The sequence below is a fragment of the Maylandia zebra genome, linkage group LG13, assembly GCF_041146795.1.
Source record: "Maylandia zebra isolate NMK-2024a linkage group LG13, Mzebra_GT3a, whole genome shotgun sequence".
NCBI classification, from domain to species: domain Eukaryota; kingdom Metazoa; phylum Chordata; class Actinopteri; order Cichliformes; family Cichlidae; genus Maylandia; species Maylandia zebra.
The window spans coordinates 26061252-26081018 of NC_135179.1; the positions used below are offsets into that span (position 1 = coordinate 26061252).

The 19767-nt window shown below is 42.3% G+C and overlaps 1 protein-coding gene across 1 annotated transcript; it reads left to right on the top strand.

The window, feature by feature from the left end:
* Positions 1–374: 374 nt before the first annotated feature.
* dact2 (dishevelled-binding antagonist of beta-catenin 2) lies at positions 375–4961 on the top strand. The gene is made up of 4 exons (XM_004559672.4): positions 375–759; positions 2012–2144; positions 2242–2535; positions 2632–4961. The coding sequence occupies exons 1-4, from the start codon at positions 487–489 to the stop codon at positions 4518–4520; spliced, it is 2589 nt and encodes an 862-aa protein (XP_004559729.2). The 5' UTR covers positions 375–486; the 3' UTR covers positions 4521–4961.
* The last annotated feature ends 14806 nt before the right edge of the window (positions 4962–19767 follow it).

Consider the following 19767-nt stretch of genomic DNA (forward strand, 5'->3'; position numbering starts at 1 on the left):
ACGCCTCTGATGGGATTAAATGCGTTGTCTCGTGACTACAGAAATACTTGTCGTTTTTATTCACATGTCTACTTTCCCTGAAAACATTGGCAGATGTCCACAAAGATGATTCCGGATCTTTGTTTTGCTCCGCTACTGGAGAGATTAATAGCAACAAAAGAATGATGGAAATCGCATAATAAAGTGTCTGCGGTATCTTGTGGTAATACGCAGATGAACTTTGCGCATGCCTGGGCAGCTTCAGTCAACGAGGACTTGAATGGGGAGGATTGGAACCAGATGTTTATTGGGACCGACGTGCCAGCCAATAAGGAGGAGGACCGTTTTGTCTGTGGGAGGAGCTTAGTCTCTATTCTCTACTCAAAATTTATTCTAACAGGTAGTTTAAAATCCAAACAGCACAACAAGAGCCGGGGGAGAAGGGAAGCGGTTATCCTTAACGACATTGTGTTTCTGGATGTTCCCGGGCGGCGCTGATCATTCAGCATGCTGAGCAGGAAGGGCTCTTGTATGGGGATGTTGAGCGCAGCAGCCGTAGTGGACCGCAGCAGGGTCGGAGAGAGGCTGCAGGCTGCTCTGGCAGGGCTGCACGAGCTGCAGCTTCTCCGGGACAGACAGAGCGATATGGTGAACTGGGCGCTGAGAGTCGACCAAGAAGAACCGGTCACTTCGGTCAATGCAGACTCAGAAGGTGCGCGGCTCATGGGGGCCGAGGAGCAGCGACTGGAGGCGACCCTGACAGCCCTGAAGCAACAGCTGGTAAGATATCATTTCATTAAAAATCTATAAAGAATAAAAACAACAGAATCTTTTGTGATACTATGCTTATGCACAGCTTGATGCTGTCATGATATTTTATTGCAGTTTTCATTAAATATTAGAGAGCTTCACTGTGCTCACATTTATTTATTTATTATTTATTTTTAATAAACAGTTTATTTGTATAGAAGGGGTTTCCGTCAGCTGATGCTCATGTGCAGTCCGCCTTCAATTATTACCAGACACACTTTTATGTCCTCAGCTGGGGGTAGGAAGTAGGATGGGTGTCATAAATCAAGGTTCACTGCAGGACCCGAGGACTTTTTAGCTGTGTGTGCGCGCGCACTTGGTGCACGAGGACCGCAGGGGGTCAAACCTCAATCATTAACCACTAATGCTGGGAAATTAAAAAAAAAATGGAACTTTTGCTGTGGATAAGAATCAAGGGAGTCTTGTTCATCAGAGGAGTTGTGGAGACAGAGAGCTCTGTGGAGTTTTCCATGACAAGCTTTTTCCATGCAGGCTGCTGTTATAAGCATTTTAAAGGAAGTGCAAGGGATTAGGGTGCTATACTTGACATGCAGCACTGGTCAAATGCATCAGACAGCATAAGGTTTAAATTGCGTTTTGCAATCATGCTGATAACCACTGGGAGTTTTCCAAGAATGGTCTCAGTTTAAATAGAAACCAGATGATCTAACGTGATCTTCCAAGAGAATGTAGCATTCATAAAATAGTGTGTTTGCAGGCACTGACTCCAGAGATTTCACTTTAAGAACCACTGTAACAGTAAATACCCCACTCAAGCTGCAAAGTAAGCAGTGCTTCGCCCCAACCCCCAAGCTTTCCTCCTGTAGTAGTTTACACAATGGCCAGCCCCTCGCTGTGGGGGAGAAATGAGTTATCCACCACTGCTTCTTCCATGCTCCCCCATGTCCTGCTGGGGTTAATCATCAGCCACAGCTGAGTCGCTTTTGTTTTTCTGATGGTTCTACATTAGAGCTTCTTTTATCTAAACAACAGACCTAATCTTAATGGAATTACAGCATTACTTACATAGACTTTGACTTTTAAGACCAATTTTCCTGTTCAGAGACTGGCACAAAGAAACTCTGAGTGAAATCCTTGTTTGCATGGGAAGCTTTACTGTGTAGCTTAGAAATCTTCTACCTTTCTAAGGAAATCTTTTTAGAGACGGTCTTTGTTCTAGGGTGTACCACTCACACTTTTGTATGTGTTGCCTGTTTTTCAGTCTCGTCTTCGAAAGCAGGATGTGGGCCTGAAGACTCACTTGCAGCAGCTGGACCAGCAGATCAGTGAGCTGAAGCTGGATGTGAGCAAGGCCTCCACGGAGCAGCTGGAGAGTGACAGCAGGCCAAGTTCGGGTGTGGTGGCACACTATATTAAAGCATACACCCAACCTACTACACATACTCTTAAATACTGAGAAGATCCTCATTGAATTGTTCGTTTTCTTTCAAGGTTTCTATGAGCTCAGTGATGGCGGCTCTTGCTCCCTGTCAAACTCGTGCAATTCAGTGTACAGCGAGAGCCTGTCATCTTCACAAACAAGCCTTCTCCTCGCTCCCATCAGCCCTTCTAATTGTCACGTTAGCCCTCCACCACCACAAGTTGATGTATGCCGCCGACGTTCTGCTGATGAGAGCACTACCCAGCCTAACCCTCCGCGGGGTTCAGGCCTTCATCTGGGCAGCAGCAGGATCCGAGCAAGCGCTACAGGCTCCGAACAGGCGCGGCCAAGACCTGTGTCAACTGGTAACGACATCTCTTAATTTTTTATTAAGACAGTCTTTCTTCTTGTAAAAGGAGCCTGAGCTTTGGAAAGTTAATGTCTGTTTTTGTTTCCATCAGGTGATCTTGACAGAATGCTGGCTCAAGTTCCAGGCTACTACAAGTCTGCGGATGCAAAGAAACCCCCAATGTGTCCAAATCTTAAGACCTCCACAGGGGACCCGAAGTTTCAGCGCAATCTGGAGTCCCGCATTGGGACTGAAAAGTACCACTATCCCAGCCCCCTGCACGCGGTGGCTCTCCAGAGTCCCATCTTTTCCAATGGGGGTGAAGCAAGCATGTATGGACTACTAGAGGGTCAAGGACCCCCAGGAAACAATTACAACACCCTAGAAAAGCCCTATGAGACAAAGACACTGACACATTACATTGACAACCTTCTCCAGCGCAGTCTGAGCAAAATCCAGAGTGATGCAGGAAGTCGAACTCTGGAGAAACACAGTGACTATTGCAGGAAACCCATTGAAGATAAAAGTGTTTTTTCTGAAGTGGCTCAGAAAGAGGTGCTTATGCTGCAGCCTCCTCCAACTAAGATGACAAACATCATTCCATTAGACTTCACAGAGAAGAGACACTGCATGGCATACTCCAGCCAAGAGCTGGTCAGTATTGCAGACCATAAGCAGTCGGTGAGAGGCCCACAGGTGCCACAGCAGTACTCCTATCCTGCTGCCATAAAGGAGTACAGCTCTGATGAGGTCACCTATTCATCGCTGAAGAGAAATGATAAACCACAAGAAAGGTATGGCAGTGTAGCAAAGAGCCTTTCTGACAAACGATGTGGAGAAAATCCAGAGCCAAGGCCGCAAGATAGGAAGGATCACAGGCAAAGACCGGTGATGACCCATAGCTCTAGTGCAGAGGAAAGTCAAGGCTTTGAGGTTCATAGCAGTCACACAGCTTCACCTGAGTTTGTCCATGCCAAATTTGTGCCTGCAGGATCTCAGAAGGTCAAAGTTAGGCAGGCAGATCGTAAAAGCAAGGCTTTGAAACTGAAAAGGAAAACCAACGAGAAGCCTCGAGCTGCGAGGCACCAAAACTTTGACTCCTTCTGTGAGAGGACCAGAGAGATGAGCACTGGAAGAAAGGGAGACCACAGAAGATCGGGAAAGGGGAAAGCGACCCAGAAAAATCCCACCTGTCAAACAGAGGGATACAGACAGGGTTCAGGCTCAGACTCCAGCCTCTACAGTCCTGGACTCATGTCTGCCCACAAGACCCACCCAAAGTCGCATCCCAGCCATGTGGTTACAAAGTCCAGCAAAAGCCCCAGACTGCAGTCTCTGGAGTATGAGCAGCCTGTAGAGCAGAGGAAGAAGAGGCAGATGACTGCCAAATGGCCTTCTGATGCGGACATGTTCCTGGCTTCGTGTGGTCAGCGTCTGAGGTCAAAAGAGCCCCACGCTCTGGCACCAGGGAGCATGCAGATGGTCTGGAGTATGAGTGCCAAGCCAGGCCAGTGGATACGACCTGCACTCCCCTTCCAGTCCTCCGTGTCTTCTAGCTCTTTTCTCCACAGTCTTAATGCCAAATACCCTCCAGCACCCTTTCACGTTACCAGTCACTACCCCCCAAGGTGTGAGTCTGAGTATTCAGCTGAATGCGCCTCACTGTTTCACTCCACCATCGCTGAAAGCAGCGAGGGAGAGATGAGCGATAACACCACCAACCGCTTCGGAGATAGCGAGTCCAGCCAAAGCTTCCAATCCTTCTCAGACTCCGACAGCAGCCTGTCTCTGTACGAGGGAGAGCAGGCAGAAAGCCACGATGAGGAGGGAAGCATGGTGTGGGCTGAGGCTGCGCTGGGACCCACCGCAGCTGGAAGGCCCCTCAAGCAGCTCCCACCCCGCCCCGAGCCCGCAGCCTGCCGCATCAAAGCTTCCAGAGCCCTGAAGAAGAAGATTCGTCGGTTCCAGCCAGCCTCCTTAAAGGTCATGACCCTGGTGTAGAAGAGTTTCCTCCAGGCACAATGAGAATTCCTGGGGAAAACACAGAGAGCTTTAGCCTCCCAGAACTGTTAAGATCTAATGCAGTCTATTGTAAGAAAACCCCTAATTCAAGTTGGATCGCATTTGTGCACTGAGTGTGTAATTACTATGACAAAAAACACAGAAAAAAAAACAACAATGTATGAATGAATCTGAAAGTGTAAAAAAATCACTGTATGTACTGCATGTATAAAAATGCAACCTTTACACTTAATTATTTTAAAATACATATTGCTATAATGGAATTTTCTCATAGCTTGCAGCTGCATTGAACAATTTCATTTCTCTGTCTTATAACTGTCTGTACATGAGAAATAAATCTTGTTTAGTTACCATTTTACTTTCACTTTGCTGATTGCTTATAGTTAATCATCTTATTTGAATAAACTGATATTTAATGTACACTGTGTCCTTTTTTCCTCATATATTCAGACAGCTAGATACTGTAGACATTTTTCAAATGAACCAGTGAGCAAAACAGTGTCGCCAGTGTCTTATCTGGTAACTTCCTTCTTCTTCTGCTCTCTCTTTGTTATCAGTCATGTTGGAAAAGTCTCTGCTTAATCCTCACAAACATCCCACTGTGGCTGCCCAGTTTAGCATAGATAGCTCCTTATCTGCTTTCCTGATTCTGCCCAGCTGTTGGTTTAATAAGTCGCAGCTTCAACAATCAATCCAGCCGGTCGTGTTTAATTACAGGGTTAAACCTATCAGCCCCATTCGTTTAAATGTAAGTAAATACATGCAATGACGAACTAAAACACACACTCCCACTCCTAGAGTTTCGCAAACAGACACCTAGATGACGGTCGCTGCAGAGGTTCGGGTTTCTGTGGAGAGACGTGCAGTTTTTAAATCAGTCGGTGTGTATAGCAAGGGGCACATGGGATTTAGAAGTAATGACAGATGATAAGAGCCTCCTCATTTCTGAGCTGTCATGAGAAGCTTAGGCAGAGGGCAGCTGCACGAAGTTGCCCAATAATCCCGTTTCTAAAAAGCCTGCCTCGGTATCTTTCCATTAAAATTCTTTCAGAGATGGGGTGAGTGAAAGGGCATGAATGAAGGTAGGCAGCACTTCCAAAAATCAGTCCTCTCTACTTTGGTCATATTTGATAATGTTTTCTCCCATCAGGAGGCCACAGTGACCTCAAAGTTCACAACTAAGAAGCTTACAGGCCTGACAAACATTTTCAGCATTTGATCAAATTTTGCTTTGATGTGGTCCCTGCAAATCCAGTCATTACGAAGGCCGTTATTTTTGGCTCATGAATCATTTATTCAGCATGAGTCTCGCTCTCTTTTAACTAGAAATGTTCACTTTACCTTCAGAGGTTTAAAAAATGCATTTTCTTTTGAATAGAAATGCTCGATAAAGAGCAGAAGCACATTTCTTCTATTCGTTTTAGACACAAAGGGGAAAAGGGGGAGGGGGTGCATGCTGATCTAAGTCAGCACTTTAAGTTCACAAAGTTGCAACAATCAAAACAGCTTATTAGGGTTCGTACATCCAGCTGACCTCTGTCCTCTTTGTAAGAGTGTCAGCAAGTGGTCGGTGGGATTAACGCTGTTGTTTTCAGCCCAGCTCAGAGAGAGCATGACAGGAGCTGGACTTGTCTTTGATGTTGAGTATTGCAGGATCGCGACGGCCTGACCTTGTGTGTTCAGTGACCTTTCCAGATGTAGGGCCAGCTCATCTCTGAGAGAGCATCTCGTCATAACAAAGAGGTCAGGGGTCTTGTTTTATGCTTGCCGTCTCTGGGCTTTCTTTATTGTGTTCCTCCGTGTCCGACATATCAGCCAGTAACTTTCTTTTAACTCGCTGTTTGAGACCGTGGCAAGAGGGCAAGCCTGGCTGTCTACTGCAAGCCCGTTCCACGCAAAATCTTGCGTTTTCATGCAGAATCAGTCAGGATCTTAACTGTTATTATACTCGGATACCTGGGGGAAATAATTTGCCAAGGTGATGAAACCACGGTGGGTGGAACTGAAAGCTGCACGCTGAGCATCAGGTATGCAGGCAAACACCTGCAAACAGGATCTTCCCATGACATTTTATAGGGTTTAAAGTTGTGTACACATAGGAGAAGGATTCCCAGTGGATACGGGTCAAGTCATACTGAAGGACTACAGATGTCGTGTGGGATCTCATTACAGCCACTCTGCTCTGAGTCTGACACCATATACGTGTGAACACATGGGCAAATGATCACATCTAATCAAGATGAGACATCTTCCTGGCTCACACCTGCCAGTCAAAGGTGTTAACAAAGGTGTTTCGTTTAGTGTTTTTAAATATCATACTTTTGTAAAAAGTCTTGATTGAAATAGCATCAAAGCAATGATGGTACATTACCTAAGTAAGTAGAAAAATTTAAATAGCACATTAGGTTTCCTTACATGCACATGCAGTCCAGGCTTGTGAGTGTTCAGGGAGTTATAAATAGGTGCATGTGTAATGCTGATTTACTTTCAGTACTAGGACAGTTAAACGGTGCCAAGAACGCACGCCACTGAGCTGGCTTTTACAGTTACAGTGATCTTATTATGCATGAACGCCTTACTTCTTCAGCTAACATGCATGTGATTTGATTAATAGTCCATTCACAGCTCCATCTCTGTAAAAGACCCAAAAATAACAAGAGATTTAAAAAAAAGGGGAATCAGATTATTTTAGATTGAAGTTAGCAATTCTGTAACAATGTCACATCTGCAAAACAAGGTAAATATCACAAACAAGCGTGACTGAGAGCAGAAAAAGAACAACAAAGGGCGTGTCACAGACAGGTACTACATTAATTCAATTTTGACTTGGTTCACACTGGGTCACAGATGGAGGAGGGATTCTGCTCTTACACATGCACGAGGTAATCCCAAAACCCGATCCACACCAGCCCTTCCCAATCTGCCTGCATGTTCACAGCGCATAATATCACATCAAGCAGTCTGTTTCATCTCCTCATCACAGTTACTCCAGTATATAATACTCCTTTTTCAATTCACGCTGCTTATTGTGTAATTCTCTTCATTTCTTGTTTGTATATTTCCCATCATCTAGTTCTTTTTTTTTACATGATTTATTTGAGGCTGTGTTGCTTCCCTCATGTGAAAGAGGGTGCTGGGCTTCAGATATAAGATGTGGATTTACTATGTTGACAAATGTGAGCTCAGAAACTCATTACCACTCCGATGAGAGGAGCTTTCCTCTCCTGCCCAAAGTGGAACCCCCCGGAAGCCCAGGAGGGGGTCTCATGCTTTTCCAGGATTCTGCAAGAAAACAAGAAGGATTAACTTTAGTTTAACATGTTGGATAACAGAGCCAAAGCAGACTGACTCATGAGAACAGCCACAGCCGAGTCATGTTTTTATTTCAGATTATCATGGACTGATTTCTGAAGGATGATTGCAGATTTGGCTCATATGAGAACTTAAGATCAGCTGAAAAAGATGTATGTTGGCACAGTAACACACAGATTATTACCTGATGGTGCAAACGTGCAAAATGCAATGATACAGCTTATCAACATGACATCTTAGTGAAAACTGTGGTTGTATTTTGAAATGTCACCAGATATTTTGTGGTGAGCGAACATGTTGACAAGATGACTGGGTTTTTAACTGTAGTCTCTGCGCTTTTAGGTAAGCCACTGATTCAACCAGCAACTCAACTGCAGTCCTTTGCATGGGGGATGGGCTCTGTAGTGTGTGGGAAGGCTTTTGTCCCTTTGCTTACTGTACATATGAATGGGGCTGGACCAGAATGTCCAATCTAATGAATGTCAATAGTCTGAGTTGGTTGTGTAGAAGTGGACAATAGAGATAGAGAACAGAGAGACAACACTTTAGAAAAGCAGGGATGTAAACAGGAAGAGATGAGCAACCAGAGACAAGTGTGAAAGATGGAGAGCAATAGAGACAGAGCATGAAAATGCAGAAAATTGAGAAAAAGCTGCAGGGAGATGCATGATGTTAGGGCTTAGCTGGCCCTTTCTCAGCTACCACCTGTTCCTCTTTAAGCACATCCTGTCATTTAATACCTAATCCCTTCATTCATTCCAGCATGTTTACTAACCATTGTCTCTACTCCCTTCAAGCTGTGGTCAAGAGCTGGTTCAAAAGTTCGCAGTGTATGGAGGGCACGCACTCTCAGTAACTGAGGGCATTGTGAGTATTTTCGCTCCTGCTAAGCAATTGTCTGAGACAAAGATTGTGCACGCATGTGAGGGAGTCGTGGGGTTCTAGCATTTGAAGCCAACATTATCAGCTTTTTTAATATGAAAAAAAAAAACCAAAACAATGGCAGACAGATAATTGGGCAGACTACAGTACAGATTGTATTAGCAATCCATGTAAAGACACACATTTGTGAGAAGATATGTGCAGACAAAATTAACGACAATATAATAATAATCAATTTGACAGCGAATACAAAGCTCAGTGGAAGCTCAGGTATCTGATCATCAACGAAAGTAAACAAATAACAGTTTTGGATGGAGATCAAAGTAATCTCAGATAATAAAGTAACATCTGATTGGTTAAATAAATCCACACGCTGCTGAGGCGTTTCAATTAAAAATCATAAATGTCAAACAGACAGATGTGCAAGTGGAAAAGTATTTTCCAAATTTAGTCATTTACAATAATGTGCAATTCCTTGAATAATAAAATGCTGATGTCGCTAAGAAAAGAAATATTAACAGCAAGCGACGGTACATTTTTACTACAGTAGCTTTTTTATATTGGTGGGCATGTTTAAATTCAAATCAGTAATATAACACTGTTGTCCCTCTCACTCAGTAACGCTATGCTTGGACTTTGATTTCTGCATACGTGTTATGTGACTACCAGAGAACAGCACACAATGAGCCACCAAGGCCAAAAATTGCTTCCTTGTGGTAAAATGGTATTTTGTGTGGCCTGTGGTGTCGTGGAACTGGGGCAAATCATGATATTTTATCACTGTTCAGGAATTGAAACGGAAACAAGATTTTAATGCTGCCACATCTAACAGTACTACTGACCTTACTTACAAGCTATCTGTAATTCAACAGGGACATTTCCTGTAAATCTAAGTGGTTGGGTTTATCTTGTGGAAACCACAAATATCTGAACACTTCATCACTTTCACCCAACTATCCATATAATATATATTGCCTTCCCTGCTTGGCTAAAAACCACTCCTGTTTTGTTAATATATAAATGCTAAAAACATTGAAGTAGGGATCCAGAAAGCAAGGTGTGAACATGCTCTCTCAGCTAAAAACAGTTGAGATTATATAAATCAGTCGGATATGGAAAATTGACTTTTAATCCAGTAATGCTTTAAGTTTATTAGTTAACGCTCAAGCATGTCTGTGTTTTTATTAAAAAACAGTCCACTCCTAGTGTTTTCACGCTTGGATAGGGAAAATGATTACTCCACAGTCCCCTTGTAGCTTAGTGGGACTGTACCTAAAGTGTGCAATTTAAAAAAAAAAAAATCATAAGCTCATTATGGAAAAGGGAGAGTGTATTTGTGAAGTATTAGGTAACATTTCCCCCTTTTTGTTTTTATCAGTTTCAGTGTCTCCGTGAGGATGTCCTGGCGTTTTTATGAGCAGGATGTCCTGTTTCAGCTCAAGGAATTGCTTCTCTTTTGTCCAGCCTCAGGCTCTAAACTACTAAATTGAACCACCCGGGCCTCATACATCCTCAGAGAGCACTAACTATCTTGCTTTATCTTGCATTTTTCCCCCTACTGTTGGGTTTGTCAACTGGCTCGCCAACAAAGCCACCAATTCTCATCATGAACAAAAAACAAGCCTTGACTCCTCTGAAGTGTTGTGTGAGAGCTCTGAAGGAGGACATCAAAAGAGCGGGGAGAGTGACAGCTGGTCCTCCTCTTGGTCTGGCCCCCTGATAAGATCAGAGTGACAGGAGTACATGAGACCCAACAGGTACCTCCCTCACGCCCCGTCACCCTCCTTACTGCTCCCATATGGCCACTAACAAGACTCTCACCTACCAACATGTCAGTTCTTTCCGTGAATATTCCGACTTCAGGCACATCTGTGCATACAAATAATATCTCTATTAAAATAAAGCGTTTATTCGTTCACCCACCAAGCTACAGGCATTTTATCTTTGACCTCTAGCTATCTTTAGTTATCACCTCCACTCTGTTTGCCTGTCCTTCACATGTGACTGCTCTCCTTCCACAAGATGCCGTAAATCCATTGGGAGCGTTTGCAGCCGACCACTTGAAAGCTGTGGCTTTCTACAGCTCCAACCGTAATGGACTCGAGCCTAACACCTGTAAAAATATTTCAGACTTTGAGCGAGGACTCCCCATTTGTCTCTTTCCAGCCCATGTGTTCCAGTTAAAGATGGGCTCAGCTGGCTTGTTTTAAACAAGTCAATATTCTGTTAATTTTAGGAGCTCTAAACTGTTTGTTTGTCACAGATTTATGATCCCAAGTGCTCCTCATTCATTTAAGCAATTCAAACATTTTTTAAATAGCTACTTGATTTAAAAGGAAAAGCACCATCAAATAAAGAAATTCTAATGAAATACACACGCTGTATTTTCTTGAAAGCATCCGAGACCATCCAATTAAATTCGAGTCAGCTGGGGGAAACTGCTTGTTATGGTGGAAAGTGCCACATTTCCTTGGGGTCAGTATCTTGCCGTTTCGTTTGTTTGCCTCCGTCTCCAAGGTACAGTGGTTAGCTTGCACACCCCTCATCTGAGACAGGTCCCAGCTCGCAGGTGCAATGGAAAAGATCCAACACTAAGAAACTGCAGGAAATAATAAGGCTCTTTCCGTAACACACCCTAACTCAGAACCTCCTTTCTGTCCTTTTGTTTTGCATTAGTCTCTATTTCGCCTTTTTTTTTTTTCAGTGTCTCAAGGCAAAAGTCAAACAAACAGAAAACTGTGGAGCAGACAAATGTAATTTCATCTGGCTCCACTAACAAACTGCAGGACACCCTGAGGTCTTGTCAAAGAGCTGATTTGGACAGGCCTCTTCTCTCATCACAGGGGTCAGGGGTCATGCAGGGAACAGACCAAGTGGTATCAACTCACTGCACCTTCAGGAAACACAGAGATAACAGAAAATATTCCAAAATATCTTTCATAGCTTAATTTATAGATTCGTAAAAGAAAAAAAAACATAAAAGGCCAGTATAGTTATAAGAATAAGAGATGGACAGTTTACGCTACACATTTACGTAAATACGTAACGTGAAACCTAATAATTTGAAGCTCCAGAGGGCCAAAGTTTGTTTGAATGCACTCGAGTGTCATTTGTTTATGTTGTACTGAGGAATGGGTCTTTGAAACATGACACAAAAGCAGCTGATGGGGGAGGGCTGGCCCTAAGCCCTTTTACTGTGGTAGTAGGGAAAGTTGAAGAGAAGAATTACGACAGGAAATGGGGTTTAAGCCATTCTAAAAGGATCTTTCAAATAGAGAAAAAAATCTATTATTTCACTAATTATCATATTGTATGAGCTGCATGCTGTGGAAGTGGAAGGAAACATACGGCGAGGCTTCTGTTATCGCTTTTGGATGTTAGCGCCACAGCTTCCTGGCATAAATATGTTAAAAGGGCGGCAAATGAACTTCCCATTTATGGCTCTTAAGATAAACATTAACACCTGAGAGTGAATGTGCTTCCAGATAAACCAGGATTAGTGTTTGATAAATGTTCTGCAGGCAAAGATGAAGGGGCTTCTGGAGAAAACTGGCCTGGTTATGACTAATGTTTCATGGTGTTAACTGCAGAGAAGTGGATAACTCATCCAAATGTGGACGTCAGCTCAGTGAAGCAGGCCTGGATGATGACATGAGGATGATATGTTTATACGGGGTGTGCACTGAGGCAGTAAATCAACACGGGGCTGGGTCGTGAGGAAGGATGATAGTAGATCTGGGGGCCCTTGTGTTTTTAGAAGGATGGGGGATAGTTTGGGGGTAAACTCTGGCACTCTGAGGTTGACCTGCCAAGTCTGACCCTGCAGCTCCTTTGAACAGGACAACCCAGGGGGACACACTATGCCAGCTTGTTGAGGGATTTGCACATGAAGGACAGAGAGTTTAGAGGGTCTCAAAGGAGGAATGCAAGTAAGATCCCTTATCTTTATGTGTGTGTGTGTCATTCATTACAATAAGAGCAGCTGGGCTTCACCTGTATCAAAAACATAACACCCTTTGAGCTTTTGGAGGTGTTTTCACATGAAGAAGTTCAAGAACATCAAAGCATCGCTGAAAATCTGCGTAGATTCAGTTAACCATATAAATATTTGGCAGTGATAGGCCTTGACTAATGGCACAAATCCAACAGATAAATCCGTAGCAACATGTCCGGGCGACTCATAGAAATGTACACTACATGGTTTTGCAAAAAGCGGAGAAAGGGAGTGCTAAAGATCAGTGAACCACGTGCCACTTTGTTAGTACAAGCAGTTTTACTTTTACAGAAAAGCTCTTTTGAAACAATACAGGTCTGTGGCTCTTGCAAGGTTAGGTGGTGGGGAGTTTCATGTCAAAACAACTATTAAAGTATATTCTGTGGGAACTCTGCTCACTATGGCCTCAGGTAGGCTTATGTAGTCACGCTACCTTTCGGCGCCACCTAACAAATGCCACAATCATTAAATAAATAAAGAAAACGATGACAGATAGGGTGACGCACAGCTTTAGAGGTTCCTGTCAGACTGCTCTCCAGCAGCCTTCAGCCCTCATTCAGTTTAATTTGACGCCCTCATGCTCGTGGCTCCCCAGCCGATCTATTTTATTGATCTGTGCTGGGTGTGCTTTAGCTTGATCAATGCCTGTCTCTTTTCACTGCTTTTTACAAGCTGCACCAAAAAGCGTATTCTTCCTCGGTGCGATCAATGACAGCAAAGACGTCCTCTCTGCAGGATGTGTGTGCAGATTTGGATTTCCTCCTCTCTAGTCAGGAAAGCTATTAAACTCTAAAGAAAAAAAGAGGGGCAAGGAAGAAAAAAAATACAATAAGGCAGGGACCGTTTGGCTGGAAAGTCCAGTTTTGATCCTGTCTCCAGCTGACTCCAGCTTATAGAGCACATTAGCCTTGACGGTCGTTTCTGCAGCTGTCTGAAGATCCTCATCCATGTACCAGAGAAGTCAGCGCGCACTTGCTCTGACCTCTATGGTGCACGCATGAGGATCACTGGCCTTATCTCAAAACTCCAGCATAAAGATTCATGAAGCAGATTAAGGCTGAGAGTTTTAGCCCAGCATTCCAGTAGAGTTCAACATGTGTGAAAGCCAAGAACAGATTCCTGTCTTAAACAAACTGTGTCCCTGCAGCCAGAGAGCTTCTTATTTTAGTGGAGTGACAGGCAGCACATAAGCCAAAGCTGCATGCCCCTGCACAGAAGGGCAACGCTTGGGCATATCTCAGTGTGTATCCACCTAACAAACACCCCAGCTCTCCAGGAGATCCACTATGTGTTGTCATGGCAGTCCTCCAAACACAGTAGGGATGTATTTAGTGGCTTTGTATTTCCTGTGTTTACCAAGCGTCTTGGGCAGTCCTACAGTGAGGCACAGGATGCTGGTCACCACAGCAGCAGCAGTGAAGTCTATGGATCCTCCGTGGAGGAAAAACACACAGCCACAGAAGGGAAGCTAATCTGAGGCGTCAACAGTGTAAGAACTGAGCCTGTACATCACTTTTCCATCAAACTGGGGAGAATGCTAATGGCAAACAACGTCTCTGCTCTTATTCTTCCGCTTCATCGCTCCTTTCATCACATCAGCAGGCAGGACATCAACATATGGCACATTCTTACAAAGAAGACAGGACATCTCTGTCCCATAAGTGGATTTGTCAACCAGGAAACCAGGTTGTATTTATAGAAGATTCTAAGTAAGGGTCAGAGGACAGTAATCTGGCCTCACTTTAGCCTGACATCAGTAACAATCTGGGCTGGAAGTCCAAGCAGCATATCCATGTGTGAGATCAATTTCCTCAGACATTGTTCCCTCTTAACAAGGCATGCATATGCACCAGTAATGGAGTACTGTAAACCTTAAATGCACCTTTGAGCCTGCTGGAGAGGTGGCAGGGGAATAACTGTCATCAATCACCTAATGTAAACAGCTCAGTTAAGAAGTGATGTGTGCTGCTGTTGCATAATGACAGAGCAAGCTGCTACCCTGCTGACAAAAGGCTCTTTACTGTAGAGGCTGTTTCCTGACACATGCTGGAGTCAGTATGGTGGAGCTGCTTTTACTGGAGAACACTGGATCCCTCTAATGTTGAAAGCAATCATTTTCTCTCTTAATCCTCAGATCAAACATTACTGATTAAATACTTTTGTTAGAATATTGTTTTACTGTGAAAGCACACTGCATTTCCATTGCTTTTATTACTGCGGTATAACTTCATGTAACATTTATGTTAATTTTTTGAATTTGTTTGCATGTTTTGTTTTAGCAATTTAAATCAGTACTTCACTCCACTGCAGAAAAAAGCAGACTCTGGAGCTGGAGATATAATAATCTGGATCAGTTTTAGCCAAGCTGGTGCTGCAGCCGTGTCATCTGTCTGATGTCTGTTCAGTCTCACCAACTATTGCATTGTAATATTGTTTTTCACAAATATTCATGCAACTCAGTCATTTCTGTCAATGCCCCCCTGCTGCCTAAACACTGACACCAAGCAGGTTTTCTCTGTTTTTCCTCTGGTCTGGAAATATCTGCCATCCATATAAGGACCTATCTAAATCAGTTCTAAAGACCTACACATTTTCACTTTCTGTTATTCTGAGACGCGTTATGGTTTTGTCGAGTCCACTGTAATTGTTTTCTTACCTCTTTTTTGTTTTATTTTAGCTCTTGTTCCTAATATTTATATTTATATTTCATTTTTATTCGACTCCTTTTATCATTTGAGCTTGCTAGCTAGCTTTGCTTTCCAAAATAATGTGCTGTTTATGTGTGTTTTTGTGTTTTGTACTTGGATTTGTGGAGACCTGACACAGAAAATGGGCTTGCCTTAACTTGACTCAGTTTGACCTGACCTTTGGTTTTGAGTGAGATATCTCAATAAGCACTTAATTGATTATTGATTCAGTCATTTCACCCTGAGGATGAAGGAAATGCAATAGTTCTGTGATCCCCTGAGGTTTATACAGCTTCATCAGTAGTTTTCATTACATTTATTTCTGAATTATTTGGTAAAACTACTAATATTCAGGCTCCTGCAGGGTCCTATATTTAAATGAAAATGTAAGCTTACATATGAAAATGTAATTCCACAACAGTTATATTTATCCACAAATATGTGTGTTATTCGAGTAAGAATGTGTGTGTGTGTGCGCGCGCGCGCGCGCGTGTGTGTGTGTGTGTGCGCATGTGTGTGTGTTAAAATGAATGTGAAAAAGCTGTTTTACATTTAATGTTTATGGTTTTTGTACAGTTTCATTTTCAAAAACATACCACAGTTTACATGAGCAACCAAGCAAATGTTAATTCAAATTTTAAAATAAAATAAAACAATATTAAGGCATTTATTTTCTGTGTTTTCTTTTATGAGAACAACATACATTCATGTTTAATTCAATAATCAGTTATAATATAAGTATAATTTAATTTAAGTTGTATACATTTGAAAAGGGCATTTAATATTTTCATTGTCATGGAGTATATTTGATTAGACCAGTACTTTGACTACATTTTGCATTAGCTTGTTGCTAAAGTTCGTCTGCATCTGTATTTGAATGGTGGTTCAAATAATTCCTATATAGTTAACTACTTACAATTTGAAGCCATAAAAAAATTGTTTTTAATCAGCAGTTACTTTTTGTTTTCATTTCAAATTCTTCTGTTCTATTATTGTCTGTTTCACGAGGCCAGTCGCTCTTTTACTTTCATTCCATGAAGACAAGCCCAGACAGCACATTCATCAGGCAGACACACTGGACCTTTGCGTCATACACTTGAAATACCTCCATAATACCCTTTAATAACATAGCCTAAAGAAGAATCATTGTACCTAGAATCACTGTACTTAGGCAAAAACATGACAGTGATTACTTCAATCAACAAAATCTCTTACTATCACTTTTACTGAGACTGGCCGAAGCTGTTTACAAGACCAGTGTGATCAAATGGTGCTTTAAACAGTTCTGTTTGTGTTACTGGGGAACTAAAAGGTGGCTCACTGTAAACTTTCCAGTCCAGAGCTGCAAATGTGAATCTTAATATACGTTTAAAAAGCAATATCCCTGTTTCCTACATATAATACACAAAGAGATGTGTGGTAACTGAAGAGAAAGAAAGAGTCAGTTCAAAGAAACGTCAGCTGACTTGCACTTCACTACACATTCCTAGCACTCTGCCATTTCTTTATAGTAAATCTAACATTGCAACCCCCTGCAGTTTCCTTCATCCCTGAACGAGTCCCCTGCCTAATGAGGGGCTTAGATTCTGACCCATTACTTCATCTCTGTCCAGGGCCTGTCTTTCCTATCACGTTGTTCAGCCTTACTGGACTTGCCCTCTTTCTGCTTTATCGTTCAGAGTGGTACGAAAAGTGTTCACTGCTTGAACTGACTGGAGACAAAAATATTCTCTCTTGTGCAGATAAACTAAAGGGTACTCTCGAAATAAAGACTCATCAGTCCTGCAGTGAGCTAATCTTTAAAATTGGACTTTATTCTCAAAAGTGCAGAGCTATTATTGAGCATTGCTGAATCTTTAAAGCATTATTAACTTTTTTGGCCTCAGGCTGTACAGTAATAGCTCAAGAGTAGCTGAAATCCTGATTTGACTTGATTTGCTGTCATTATATGTAAATGTGTCTGTACTGGAGGATGAATGAGCACACTTTCCTTCAGAATAACACCCTCACAAATGAATAAAACATAAAGATAATGTTAATTTAGAGCATCACTAATGGTTTGAAACATTTTAAGCAGAAAATGAGCGATTCCAAAAATGTAATGACCCATTAGATCCGTGAAAAAAATCACTTAAAAGTATTTCTCTTTCAATAAAGATACACATTTTAACTGCTGAATGGATGAACCTGACCTGTGCTACTATTGCACAATTGCCCTCATCTTGTTGTCCCACTAAAGTAATTATACGGTGAGTAATGTAATTAACCGGGACTACTCTAATGATAATGCTAAGATAACAAGTCCCAAAAACCGGTTATCAACATGCAATTACATCCATTATGCTGTCAAAACAATGAAAAGGAGTAAGCAGGCAAATTTATTCAAACTATCTTTATTTATTTGCACAAAAATACTTTCTAAAGAAGAGTCTCTGGGCACAGATCAGCACACTTGCCACAGCACTGAGAAGAGAGCGGTAAAACGAGCTCCTCTTTACACACAAACGCAACATGTCTGAATGGGTTTTGGTGTGAGGGTACTACCTCATGGTGTGAGGTGCTTTTTTTCATCTAACACCCTTTCACCAAATGTCAACTGGCAAATAAGCCCAGCCTACCCCGCAAAGAAGATTACTCAAACCACTCTCTTTGTAAAAGGTGGGAGGCAGGAAGATGCTAAACACAGGCAAATAAAGAATTATAGACATTTAAATGTTTGCCTTTTTGCAAAAGTGCTCCAGACACACAAATGCTCAGGGCGAGTGCGTGGAGCTGCCTGCGTGACAGCTGTCTTATTTATAGCTCGCTTTTACCCAGAAAGTCTTACTCCGAAAGGTCACACGCTATCATCCAGACATCACAAAATAAATGAAGACAAACAAGAGGAGAAAGTGTGCTAACGTGGCATCTGGAGTACACAAGGTTCTCATATCCATCAAAACATAGACACAATATGATCAATGGGCCTCTACAAGTCTGCAGTCCTTGATTGACTTTCTTTGCCGCGAGCCTTTTCTGCTACTCTAAGTTGTTCCGGTGTGGTCATCAACAATGAAATGGGCGTGTATGCAGCCTGTCTGCAGCTTCACGCTCCCCTGATTCTTGTTTTGCAATCAGCACAGGCCGGAATGACACACCCCGCATCACTAACGCTCACTCATAGAAGCCAAGAGAGTGGATCAGCTACAGACGTCCACAATGCTTGACTGACAAAGGACAATCCAATACAAATAGAAACCATACAGCATATATCACTTATGACAGCTAACTGAAAAAAAAGCATCTGTGTGTGGTGTTATTAATGTAAGTTTGCAGGGGCAAAGTCACACGAACAAATTATCAAATTAATTTGGATGTTTGTTTGCTTTTAATTTAACAAAAGATGAAATGAAATGAGATGTTAAATCTGCACTTACACTACACCACAAATCACTTTTCCATGCACGGAGCAATTAAAACTAATTTCCACTGCCTTAAGCATTACCTCAAGCTTTATTTCTTGCTGCGTAATGACCCAATTCCCCCTGCGCACCGTGCTCACATAGGACAGCCAGTCACCGGGTTCAACCCCACAGGTGTCCAGACTGCAAGCCGAAAAACATCAAAAGGCACCTTTTAAGACCATGTTTATGATCTACTCGGTTTGCCCAATCTGTTTAGCAGAGATGCCTCTCTAAATGTTAACTCAAGTATCGTCGAAGAATGTCCAGCTGATACTTTGCAGAGCTCTTAAAGATGACTGCTTTGTTGTTGTTTTCTGCCAAAACTCTATATTCTGCACAACCATCGTCAGCTGGGTGTTGAGGCCATAAGTGCTGGTTATGTTACTGATTATAATCTTTACGGACAGGCAAATATATCTCATTAGGAGCTGTGTGAACTTATTTTGAGCTCTACGACCAGGTTCAAACAGATTATTTGCAAAACTACCCGATACTTGTTTACTGCATAATTATGTGGCATCATCACATAACGCAGGTGACTGGCATCACTTATGACTGAACAAACAAGTAATACTGGCTATAATAACAAAACCTAAAACGTGAAAATTCATTCATTGGATGTTTAATGCGTGTAATTTAAATCGACGCGGTGACTAATAGCTGTAAAAACACAGGAAATGTATGGCAAAATGTTCTTCTTTGTGAGGGAATGAAAACATATATTAGCAACCTACAGTATATGTTTATAATATAATGTAGTTGATTACAGTTTATTAAGATGTGGAACCAGCTCCCAGTTTAAAATCAGGAGACAGAAAACCCTTTACACTTTTAATATTGGGCTTAAAACTTTCCTTTTTGCTTATAATTAAAGCTGGCTTAGGTGACCCTGAACCCTCTCTTAGTTA

What these genes read in the sequence shown, in the direction of transcription:
- dact2 (XM_004559672.4), top strand. Translation starts at nt 487, where the DNA reads ATGCTGAGCAGGAAGGGCTCTTGTATGGGGATGTTGAGCGCAGCAGCC. An exon ending in CAGCCCTGAAGCAACAGCTG is followed by an intron (nt 760 to 2,011) that starts GTAAGATATCAT and finishes CCTGTTTTTCAG; the next exon opens with TCTCGTCTTCGAAAGCAGGA. An exon ending in GCCAAGACCTGTGTCAACTG is followed by an intron (nt 2,536 to 2,631) that starts GTAACGACATCT and finishes TGTTTCCATCAG; the next exon opens with GTGATCTTGACAGAATGCTG.